This window comes from Poecilia formosa, unplaced genomic scaffold (genome assembly GCF_000485575.1).
Source record: "Poecilia formosa unplaced genomic scaffold, Poecilia_formosa-5.1.2 Scaffold218, whole genome shotgun sequence".
Lineage (NCBI taxonomy): Eukaryota > Metazoa > Chordata > Actinopteri > Cyprinodontiformes > Poeciliidae > Poecilia > Poecilia formosa.
The window spans coordinates 322,646-335,469 of record NW_006800157.1 but is presented as its reverse complement, the minus strand read 5'-3'; the positions used below and the strand labels follow the sequence as shown (position 1 = coordinate 335,469).

The window sequence follows — 12,824 nt, the reverse complement described above, 5'->3', positions numbered from 1 at the left end:
TGAGTCATCTGTTTGTCAGGCTTTTCAGACTCTTGGATACTCATGTATAAAGTAACATCAACCATACATTTATACAGTGATACTTTTTATATGTTCAGCTGTAGTATTGACCAGAAGATCCTTACTTTTCTCTATAAAACAAGCTTAAATTGGTGAAGATTTGTCTGTAAAACATTAAAAGCTGTCTTTTTTCCCTTCCTTTTTCGTTCCTGCCATTTTCCTCCTCGCCTCGCCGCGTTTTCTCAAGCTTTGCTTCCCTCCTAATTCTAAATTCAGCTATGAACCCTCCACAGCTCTGGAGTCTAGTTGCCTCTTCCTCCATTAATGCTCCCCGTCCTTTTAAAACACACATGGGTGCACAACCGGAAACAGAAAGTACGAACGCAGATCCGAAGCATTAATTAATTGCACCTTTTCTCGGACGCATCAAGTCGGATGACGGAGCAAAATCTCTCAGCATCTCCAGGTGATTTTTAGTGCTGCTGAATATTTTAAAGAAGAATTAAAAATACAAACGGAAAAAAAGTTTCCAGCTGCTGCTCCTTTGTGTGCATGTCAAAGGAGGTATGTGTGTTTTAAATGTATCTGTATGCATGTAATTATAATGCAGACCTGTGTAGGTGGGCCACCCGCCACCATCAGTGACTCACAGCTGTTGCAGATGGCCCAGCCGTCTGGTGTTTGTGTGAATGTGTGTGTGTGTGTGTGTTTTATTACATCATTTTCTCTTAATTAAAGAAGCTGTTCAGCTCTTTCAAGTGGGGCTTGTCAGGAATATTTATGAATAGTCAGCACCTTACCTGCAGTAAACTCCAGTCTGAGTGAAAATTTGGAGAAATCTCCTGATGCTAACTCAGAGTCTAACAAACAGCTACATAAAGGAGAGGTATTCAGTTGCATTCAGGATTGCTACTTACTTAATCCATGTTTAGCCCTTTTAGGCTAAACATGGATTAGGCTAAACATGCGTCGGCGGCGACGCATCCAAATTTGCAGTACCGTAATTCCGCCACACGTAGCGCTATCTGAAAAATTCCAACGGTTTCTGAAAGGGGAGGCGTTGCCCTTTCCAGCAAGTATCGGGTTAATACGGCAACTTCACAGCTGCAGCTGCAGAGAGCGTAATTAATCCGGGGGGCACTCGTTTAATAGACGGTATATTTCGAAAATAACTTGCTGGATATTGAAAGTTCCAGTTGTTATCGATACGTGGGTAAGTATATCATCTCACAGGACATTTAAAGAATTACTTACAATTAAAATAAGGAAGATTTATTTAGTCAGACGCTTGAAACTCCGGCGTAAAAGGGTTAGACTCAGATTTAAAAGCTAAGGTTGTTGCTTTCTTTAGGAGTGGCTTGGCACACAAGCAAATACTCTGGTAAACAAATGAAGACATTATAAAGGTCTCAATATCTTATCAAGCTAACAGCTAGCTATGGTCAAGCTAACAGAACCAAACCAACAAAATGGTCCCGTTAGCTGCAACCAAGCTATTACTAACTTGGTTACAGATAAACTAGTCAAGCTAACAGCTACGTATCATCAAGCTATAACAGATAATTATGGTCAAGCTAACAGGACCAAGTTAACAGCTATTACTAACTTGGTTACAGCTAAAGGAGTCAAGCTAACAGCTACTTACCATCAAGCTGTAACAGCTAATTATGGTTAAGCTAACAGAACCAAACCATAACAGTCAGCTATTATTAGCTTGGTTACAGCTAGTAGCTACTTATTGCCAAGTTGACAGCTACTAGCAGTCAGATTTACAGCTAACTAGTCAACATAAAAAATTAAATGATCTTAGAAATCAAGCTAAGAGCTAACGCATACAGATGAAAAGCTACTTTAAGTCAAGCTAAAAGCTAACAGATTCTAGCTTGGCTATTTATAGGTATTCTGATAGCCACTCAGTGATAGGAAGATACAGGAGTAAGTTTATAATTCTCTTAACCTCCTAAAATAAGTTAATCTCAAAATCTGATAGTTTTTGAGATTAAAAGATTAAAGCTAACAGGTAACCATGATTTTTTTTTTACTTCTCGTCAGCTTTGTACAAGAAATTTTGTTATATTATCATTATTTTGTCAAATGAACAATGTCCAAATTGCTGTGTTTTTATTGGCTGCTATTTAAAACCTATTTATTTAGCATCGTTTATACTTGAAAACCTGCACACAGCTTTTATAACCAATTATGAGTGCCCTAATTGGGACTTAATTTGTATGCAATAGTTCTTTACAACTGAAAATGAGTCTGCAAGCTATCAGTGTTATTTTCTCACGTCTCATGTCATTGTTGTGTTATAATTTGCATTACCAACAGATAAACACGGCTCTATTGTTCTGGCTATGGAGAAATAGTTCATCTCCCCTTTACTGCGCAAACAAACCAATTGCAACCATTTACATCTGCCAGCTGCCTGTTGTTCCATCACTGCCTGATTACACAGTATTGCCACAATCGCTCAGTTTTATTGCACTTCCAGATCTTCAAACATTAATAGCCTCGTGATTTTCTCGTCTATCACGGTGCCAGACGTTTTACCTTGACATAAGCCACTATCTTCAGAGAAATGGTGGCCAGGTAGAGGGAGTTCATGGCAAAGTCCATTAGGTTCCACCAGTCATGGATGTACTCTGTGAATCCCCCATCCCACATCTCCTTGATCTCTGCCCAGATAAAACCTGAAACACACAAGCAGACACATCCTGACATCGCTGGCTGTTCATACATCAATGTGTTCCTCTTTCAGCAGACACAGGTCATTAAGCAGGGAGCGAGCATCTTTGTTCCCTATGACTGACTTTACATCAAGCCAAGCTTTACTCTAAATTATTCAGAAGACGTTTCCTCGCTGGAATAAACAAGAGTTTAAGGCTACGATAAGAGAAGTGACCTTGGTTAGCTTGGTTGAACCCTTAAGTCTGATATCAATCCCTCTGGTGAGTTTGGTTCTGTGACACATCGGCTCTGTGGCTTTTCAGTGACCCGAATTTTCAGACTGGCTTGACGTGCAAATCTAAATATTTCAGCAACTGCAGTTATGCCAAACCAAGAGGTTGTACTGCAAAAACAAAATCTTACCAAGTATTTTTGGTTTAGTTCTAGTGCAAATATCTAAGCACACTTGAAATATGACAAACTAACTTATATGTAACTTTTCTGCAAAACATAGTTTTGTCTTAAGTAAATAAATTCTTAATATTGTTGAAAAAAGTAGTAGTTTCATTGGCAGATTATTTCACTAACAGCAAGATATTTTTCCCTTGTTATAAGTTCATTTATCTGCCAATAGAGCTAGCACTTCTCCTTGTTATCATCACTTACTGGTAAAGTATACATATTAAAAATTTAAAATGTCAGCATTTATTCAGGTGGACTTAATTTTTTTTTATTTTTTAAATCAAGGCAAATATTTGGTTAGAAAATATCCAGAGTAATTGGTCAAGTCCTATGTTTTCAACTACTGCAACATAAATACAAAAATGTCAAACTAATTTAGTTTTATTCACTGTTCGCTGCAATGATGGAAACAATCATGGGAACTTAAGCAAGAATGCATCCGTAACTTTGAATAAACTGTTCTGATTTATAAAAAACATGTGAAATTTGACAAAATCTTCTCAGGCCTAATGGTGTAAAAATGGTAGTAGTTGATTTGACGATTTTTATGCTTTCTTCAGGTACAAGCAATAAATTAAAATGCAACATTTTCATATTTTTAAAGTGGTTTTGCCATTTTTCCCCCACACAAATTATAATGTTTGCCTCCATATCAAACAAATTTTATGGCGTTTTGTGAATTCATCAAAAAAAAAAAAAACTACAGATGGAACGTCAGCTTTCAATCTTTATGAATTTCTCAATAACTTGACATATTCCCCGTTTAGTCTAAGTCGGTTTCTAAAGTAGAAGGAAGCGTATGAAGTGACGCAGAGCAGCAGATGGTTTTATATTTTTCAGAATGATTACAATCAGGATTTGGAAATGATTGGTGTCAGCGCTTTGAGAGAAAGAAGACGGAGATGTAATCATTTATTTTTCACACCTGCCCACTCACACCCACTCACCACCTCCCCCACGCGCTCCGACCACACACATCCGCACCACTTAAGCCCACAGATATCTCTGAATGATTAGCAATCAGCCACAGAAAGTAACCTGGGATGTTTCTGATTCGTCTGTTTTATGGAGAGGAGACAGTTTGGCTGTTTGTTTGGGTGTGAATCGTTCAAATTTATCTGTAAGATCTATTTTTATTACAAAGACTTTGAAACATTTATTCAAGTGCTGTCGTGTTTTTTGTCGGTTATTTCAAAGTCAGATTAAATTAAGGAAGAACTATACGTTTCTTTTTGTTGGATTACATTATTGTAGGATTTCACAGAAATGGGTCCGAATTACTGACCAATTCGGACCTGCGTTGGAAACTTTTGATAGCTGCTTTGACGAGATTTGTATTTGATAAGATTTGGATTTGATCACAGCTGAATATAAGAATTTAAGATTATAAGAATTTGTGGCTATGTTCTTCTACGTACAACAAAAATGATGCTGATAGTTGTTTTGGTTCGAGTATTAAAGACAAAGTTTTCAGAACCTTGTTACGTCTGACTGACTTTTGGGGTGATTTCAGACCTGATAGTCCAGTACATTTGGTTTGATTGGGAAAAAAATTGCAACACTTGCTACCTTGCCAGCTGGAATCAAATGCTTTCAGTAACCTGTTCCCCTCCTGGCCCATGGGGGCACTGCACCAAGGATCAATGGAGGAAACAACCTGAAAAACTCTGAAGAAGACTTACATGCAACTTCCTACTTCAAAAAAATGGAAACAAAAGTAGAGCGCCATCAAATTTTAGCAGTTGTAGGATTTCTATTTTGTCTTTAGCAAAAGATAAGAGCAACTTCTCCTGCTGGTGCTACAAACAAACGTTTGTTTTGGTTGTATTCACCCAGAATGCCTTGCACTGTAGTCTGTTTCTTGTTCCAGTCCGCTTGGCACTCACATAAGCATTCAAACTGCATCAGAATTCACTTAAACTGAATCAAGATCTGGGTTTTCAGACAGACCAGAGTTCACTTCTTGTGTCACACAAACACAATTCCTGACAAGTGACAGACAGAATTTTTATTAAGGAAGTTGTAGTTTAATTATTGATAACCAGACATGCAGCAGATGATCAACTGAACAATTCTGATTACACATTCACACTTCAACAAACAAACTCGACTTTCTACTGAGTTCAGTCAAAGCGGACTAAACATGGCTGCTGTGAAAAATGTCAGCCATCAAAAAGACCAACAAACTAAAGAAATGTTGACCAAGACAACCTTAAAAGCTTAGAAGGAAGTCTGAGAGTTGAGAAGTATAAAAGATAATGAGTTCGTATTTAAGAGTTTGCCCTTTAGTAGCTCAAACACATTAGAAATGAAATGTACCACGGGGACGAATCATTTGTTCTGAATTAACTCCGGTGTGACATTAATACTCTGAACTCACCCAGCACCCAGGGAAGGATCATCCACTCCACGATGGTGGGTGGGGGTCCCTGCATGTGCAGGTTGGTGCGGGCGATGTGCTGCGACGCCAGCAGCAGGAGGAAGAGGAAGGTCAGGTAGGACGCGGTGTGGCAGATGAACTTGATGAAGGGTTTCTTGATGAAGCGCCCCAGAGCGCTCTTTGGGGCCAACAGGTAGATCTGAGGAGGCGGGAAAGAAACACAAGCCGGTTGGATGGCGAAGAACATGGCAAACAAAAAAAAACAAAGAGTCCCCCCCCCAAAAAAGAACGGCCCTGCAGAGGATGGTGAGGGGAGCTCAGAAGGCTGTTGGAGTCCCAAAGTTACAATGCAAAAAGCTTGTTTTATGTCAATAATTCCTTAATACTGATGAAATTCCACTGGCGCTGTTACCTAGCAACCCAAGCCAAGCCCAGGCGGTCACCTAGCAACCAAGTTCTAGTTCCACTGGCAGATTATTTCACTTATAACAAGAAAATTTCCCCCTATAATAAGTGAAATAATCTGCCAAAAGAACTAAGGTACATTTACTCAATTACATTTACTTGAGTAACGTTTTTTGAAACTTTGACTTTTAGTTTTATTTTAACCTTTTACTTTCAGACGAGTAATTTTAATATGAGGTATTTCTTCTCTTGTAAGAGTAAAATTTCTGTGTCCTTTACCCACTGATAGAATATGACCAAATTTCATTTTAACTTTCTTTACACATCTAGGTCAAGTTAGAGATTCAGAAATAAAAATCTGCAATCAGTTAAGATGACAAGAAAAATATACATACAGCTTTTATAATGCTAAAATATTTTATATTTTTATTTTTCAGATTTACTCCGTTTTCAACTTGAGTCATTAAAATGTCCAGAAATCAGCAAAAAACCTTCATAGAAAGACATTAAATTAAATTACAACATTTCATCTAATTAGATAATAGATAAATATCTCTTCATCTATTTTTTTCCATCTCATAGCAGAAAAAAAATATTTTCAAACATTTTTAGCAATTAGAAAAGTTATTAGTGGATGAAATTGGTTGAAAAACTCAATCAGCCTTTTCAGTCAGTGCTGAAATCCCATTTTGTGTCCTCTAACATTTAAGAAATTGCAAGCTTACAAGGTTTGACAAATTATGCATGTTAAGTAGTTTGTATTAAGCATAAATTAAGCAACAGGAATGAATTTGGTTTACATGTCGCTCCAGACTGGTCGTGCTGGAAACTGAAACAAAAAGCAGCTTGAGGAACCAGACGATGTTTACATGATTTGTCAAAACCCTGATGTGCAGATCAGGAAGATTACACGACTTTAAACACTTTGACTACATTAATTACTCTTATCAACATTACAGCCAGAGCCAAATTAACTCAACTGAACCAGATTGGTTTGCTCCTATGCGAGTCTGCATGTTTATTTCCGAGTGACGTAAAAGAAAAAAACAGTGACTACCTGAGAAAATGTGGCATTAGACTCAGATGATTTGGAGCTTATTCTGTCTTCTGTCTCCTTGCGTTTATTAGCCAGATAAACTTTATGAGTGATGCTCCAGTTTGACTCTTACCAGTGAGAAGACTGGGAACAGCAGTCCGATGATGAAGCAGGTCACCAGTTTGACGGCCCAGTGTCGCCTCCTCCAGCCCGGGAAACCGTCGTACCACAGAGTGGCCAGCAGCTGCTGGCAGTTCGGCTGCGCTACAAACTGAAACCAGACGGAGAAACGGGATTAGAAACTTTATTACTTACTAAAGTAATAAACTAAAAAGTATAAAGCTAAATGTTGGTTTGTCCTCCATGTTTGATTCTTGTTCTGGGTTGTTAAGTAATAAACTAGTAGGAGTTTCTGTAGGTTTTGCTCTGATATGAAGCTAAATGTTGCTCTAAAACAACGAGCACCCCACAATCTTTTAAAAGTGAGTTCTGGATTTGCACAAACAGCTGGTCATATTTAAACAACCGATGGCTCAGAGAAGCTTTCTTTCCCCAGTGGTTGGGAAAAACACCATTATGTTTACGTCAAATGGTTTCATCAACTCGGCTTCCTAAACTTTATAGACTTGAATACATTTCAGCTGAAACAGACAACGCTCCAGTGATGCAACACTACAGATTTTATTTCTTTACTGCAAAACGTCTTAGATGAGTACGGCACTTTGTTTTGTTTTTTTTGTTTGTTTTCTTTGCGGTCACAAAGTTGTAGTCGGCCTGCTGTTGTGGTCGCTTTCATTTACATCTCATTAAATTCCTCCTTTGATAGTTCTGGCATTAAACCAAAGCCTTTTGTCCCTGCTGGACATTAAACCATGTCCCTTTATGTCCCTAAAAACCAGACAAGTGCTTCTGTCAGGTTTCCATTGTAGTTCCTTCCCTGCTTGTTTTGGTCTTTGCCGTCCCATGTCTGCGTCAGAGTGATTAGTTTGGTGTGGGATAAAAGTCCAAACACTATAAATTAGCTTCTCACTCTAAAAGGGCTGCAGCTACAGAAGGTTATCTATCACTTTAAGCTGTGTGTGTGTGGATAAGATAATGCTAAAAGTGTGTTTTCCCCTCAAACAAACATCCTATTAAATAAATGGACTGAATAAACACCAGCGCTGCACATCCCACCTTCACACAAGGACACACAACTGTTATCAAGCAAACATTTAGCTAAAAGCTAAAGGAGGCAGCCTGCCAAAAGATGATGGAGTCGGCGCCTGCGGCTGTCAATCATGCGTGATCCTCGGCTACGTTTTGACGGAGGAACATTTGGCGATGGCTGTACATTTCCACACGTCCTTGTTTTCTTTTGAACATTTCTTATCGGAGTGGGCCCGTTTCATAAACAGTTGATCCTGGCACGTCTTATCTGGAACGTCCTCATCTGTTAGTGTTAGACTGAATCACTACAGTTTTACCAGCTTCGAGCGCCGCAGCATTTTGTTTTGTGCGAAGAGGGAAAGATGGACGTGGAGATGTTTACAAGACTTTTTTTTTTTTTTTCCTTCCTGCAAAGTGTTTTACTTTAAGACTCTCAAGTCTCTTTTGACTTCAGGAACAAAATTCAAAGTGCTTCACATGATAAAGACATAAAATACACTGCAAAACCACTAAATACCTCAAGATATACGAGATTGTTTTATTAATTTAAAAAGTAGCAGTTCCACTGGAAGATCATCTCACTATAAAACATTTGTTCATGTTACAAGTGAAAATTTTTGTTTATTTAGTGGTTATTAATTTAAAAGCTCCTACATCTTGCTGAAAAGTTACTTCTGGGTTAGTTTTTTCTTATTTTAAGTTGAGTAGGGTCTTTGCATTAGGAACCAGACAAAAGACAGTTAGATTTTGTGTTTTCTGCAGTATTTCATAGTGAAGTAAAACCAACTTATAAAGTAACTTTTCAGCAAGACGTGTTTTCAGTAAATAATTCCCTAGTATTGGTAAAAAGTTCTAGTTCCATTGGCAGATTATTTGACTTATCACATGAGAAAAATATCTTGATATAAGTGAAATATTCTGAAAATGGAACTAGACATTTTACATCAATTTAAAAAAAAATTTACTCAAACAAGCTCTTATTTTTTGCTGAAAACTTGCTTAAAAGTCAGTTTGGTCTTATTTGAAGAACACTGGGATATTTGCACTAGAAACTAGACTAACAATACTTGATAAGAGTTTGTGTGTTTTCTGCAGTTTCTTTCAAACACTGCAAAATTCACCAAGGTGACTCACTGCAAAAAGACTTAATTTTAGTGGACATTTTTTGTACACTTGAAATAAGACAAAACTAACTTATAATGTAACTTTTCAGCAAGATAGAGGAGCTTGTTTAAAGTTAATAATTCCTTAATATTGGTTAAAAAGTTGTAGTTCTTTTGGCAGATTATTTTACTTGTATGTGAAAAAGGGAAGTGTGTGAAATGTCCCAGTGGAACTAGAACTGGGGTTGCTAGGTGACGGGCTGGGCTTGGCTGGGGTTGCTAGGCAACGGCCTGGGCTTGGCTGGGGTTGCTAGGCGACGGGCTGGGCTTGGCTGGGGTTGCTAGGCGACGGCGCCAGTGGAACTATAACTTTTTCATCATTATTAAGGAATTATTTACGTAAAACAAGCCTCTATATGTTGCTGAAAAGTTACTTGTTAGCTTTGTCTTATTTCAAATGTACTCAGATGGTTGTGCAAGAAATTAAACCAAAAATACTTGGTAAGATGTTTTTTTGCAGTGATATTTATAAAAGAAATGACAGATTTAAATGAGTAAATTTTTTTATTTACTACACAGGCGAAACTTAAATGAATGAAGATATTGAGTGTCAATTTCCTGGAATATTTTAAACCTCTGGAAGTTGAGTGTAAAAGTGTTGATCTTCCATCTGTCTAACGTGTAAAAACAGAAAAATGAGAACAATTGGCCGTCTTTGAGGGACTGTGGAGGAGTTATTTCTAAAAAAGCCTCTAAATGTGAGAACTTTGCTGTGGAGTTTCTGCTCTCGGTTTGAGTTTTTCCTGGTCTTTCAGGCTTGGGGAGCGACGGAGGCTGTGACCTTAGCGCTGAACAGAAGCGGTTTGTTGAACCTCCGCCGGGTAACGCGCGCTGCCAGAATGTGAGCGAGAAAATTGGATAATGCATGTATTTAATTATACAGATGACACGATAGAAGCAGAGGAAGAGGATAAACGGGAGGAAGCAGGAGATGTGTTAGAAGTCAAACCAAGGAGCCTGCTGCAGCTTCACCTCCTCCTCTCTCATCCCTTCCTCTAATCCTCCTCTTCATCCTCAGTGCTCCTCTTCTTCTGCCTGTTCACCATTTCTCCTTCACGTCCCACTTTGCTTCTTCACTTTCCTCAAAATCTTATTTCGTTCTTCACTTCTTTTTGTCTGTTCCTTTATTTACCTCTCTTCTTTTTCTCTATTTTCTCTGCCTTTCTCTTTCCCTTTGCCTCCTCCTCTCTCTTTCCTTTCTTTTTCACTCTTTTCCCCCCATTTCTTCCTCTCTTCCTTTCTTTCTTCCTTTTCTGTATTACTTCTCTCATTTTTCTGCCTTTTTCTTTCTCCATTTTTCTCTTTATCCTTCTTTCTTTCTCTCTTGTTTTCCTTCTGTCTCCTTTCTTTTTCTCTCTGTTTCTTCCATCATTTTCTCTTTCCTTCTTAATATCTGTTCTTTTTTGTACCTCCCATTCCTTTTCTTCTTCTCTCCCTGTCTATTCTGTCTCCCTCTCTTTTAATCTATTTTCCTCCCTTTCTTTCCGTCTTTCTCCAAACTCCTTCCTTCCCCTTTCTTCTCCTCCACCTCCTCCTTTCTTTTCTTGACCTATATTTAGTCTGATGTCCTTCTTTTCCTTTCATCTTTGGTGTTTCTTTCTTTCTTAATTCCTCTCTTCTTTCCTCTCCACCACTAATCACAAATCCTCATCCTCCTTTCTCCTTCACTCCATCTTTTCTTAATATTTAATGCATCTCTCGCTGCTTTTCGTCCCTTCTGGCACCCTCCTCCATCCCTTGTCCTCCTCATCCCTCCTTCCTCTTGTCTCTTTTCCTTATTCTCTCCCTGTTCTCTTTCCTCTCTCGCTCGTCTCCGTTGCTTGTTCCTATGGCAGCGGTATGCTAATGAAGGACCTGAACTACAGCAGTCTGCATCTCTCTCTCTCCCTTTCTTTTTTCTGTTTTAGGATAAATCTCACAGAGTTCCAGCTGGAAAACATCTGTGTCATAATTTACCAAACCTGTTTGAGTTGGATTTCATTGAAAACAGCCTCTGAAATCACGAAAATAAAAAATGGACAGGAAGTGGTGTGTTCTGGTGCCATGAGGCGCGTTAGAAACCACCAGTGCACCTTAAACCCAACCTACGGATCAGCTCCACTTGCGTAACGCGATGGAGGACGGTGGGTGGCGTGTTCATCATCGCTGGTCAGTGGAAATCAGCCGGGAGCCGCAGGATGATCAACATAAACACAAAGTCCAGGAGGAATCGGTGAATCAGTGAGCGGTGGGCGATCCGGTCGCTTCCAATCCGAACCCGATAGACTAAAGTTGGACTGCAGTGGCAACAATGCGGTGCAGGTGTTACCAGAGGAGGGAAAGTACAAGAAGATTTTACTCTAGCAAGAGCAGCGACACTTCAACAAGGTTTTCCTCTAGAAGAAGTAAAAAGTAGCCGACCAAGAAATGACTCCGCAGAGTTTGGAGGGAGCGGGAACACTGGACTGACATGTCATAAACCTGAAGGAGTCTTTATGAATGACTGCTGTCAGGAACTGACATTCGGTAAATAACGACACGTTTAACATCTACTTTCATCGGTCTGTCTGCCTCTTAGTTTAAATAAAACCAGTTCAACCAAACTTTGGGTCAGGCTTCACTGCTGTATCTCATCATCGTCCATCTTTAAAATTCAATTTGAAAGGTCACAGCAGCACCCTCAAAGGCATTTTCAATAAATCTTTAAAAAAAACAATTCTTTGGTTTTAAAGCATCTTTATCCATGTTGAAGGTTTTTACTACGTTTTTAAAGTTCAGCTTAGCCATCTAAGCATCGTCATGCCTAAAAGATGAATAATGGAAATGGTGGTCAAGATGGGAAAATAGCGTCAAATGGTACGGATCAAATTCAATTTTGGGAGAAAATATTCATTATAAATATATAAAGTTTTCTTATTAAACCATAAAATATGACTTGAACTGGAAAAACACTCAAAACCCTGAGATAATACAGATGTTAATGCCAATATATTGACTAGTTTAGTGTAGATTAGCAGTTATACGGCCTTCACTGGTACTTTAGGTCATTTCTTCACCCAACTATGCTTCCCTCCATCCATGGTTTCTTTTACTACATGTCATTTTACTCCTGAAAACTGGGGAAGCACCCTTCAACTCGATGATCAATTTCCGGTCCGTTTTAAATTGATTACCGCGCTCCGTCTGCTCTGCTGCCTCTCTCTCCCAGCAGGCCAGGGCAGTGGTGTGAAAACGGCACAGGATAAAGTCTCAAACTTAATCTCAGAGTGCCTGCAGCGCAGAAAACCACACTCTTTCATGCTAATCCAATAGCAGCTTTATATAACACACACAGCTTTTACCGTTCGCTGGAAATGGCTTAAAAGGACCTGGACAAGAATGTTTTCAGTAAAGAAAATAAATGAAAGTGACAGAAAATTACACTTCACCGTCAAATGGATCTTTATTTAACCCTTAAAATCTAAATTATTGCAAATGATAGTTTGAACAAATACCAAAGTAAATGAGGTACAAAGTTTTGAAAGAGTGCGACGAGCAAAAATTAAGCCAGAGGTTCCCAAACTGTGGGGCGCGCCACCAAGGG

The 12,824-nt window shown here is 38.8% G+C and overlaps 1 protein-coding gene across 2 annotated transcripts in view; it reads right to left on the bottom strand.

The window, feature by feature from the left end:
* trpc5a (transient receptor potential cation channel, subfamily C, member 5a) overlaps positions 1-12,824 on the bottom strand; it is a 126,683-nt gene that overhangs the window by 29,689 nt on the left and 84,170 nt on the right. For both annotated transcript variants that reach the window (XM_007568152.2, XM_016679720.1), the window contains exons 9-11: positions 7,084-7,221; positions 5,510-5,708; positions 2,551-2,690 (exon numbers count right to left, since the gene is read on the bottom strand). In XM_007568152.2, the coding sequence (XP_007568214.1) occupies positions 2,551-2,690; positions 5,510-5,708; positions 7,084-7,221 (477 nt within the window). The remainder of the gene's footprint in view (positions 1-2,550; positions 2,691-5,509; positions 5,709-7,083; positions 7,222-12,824) is intronic.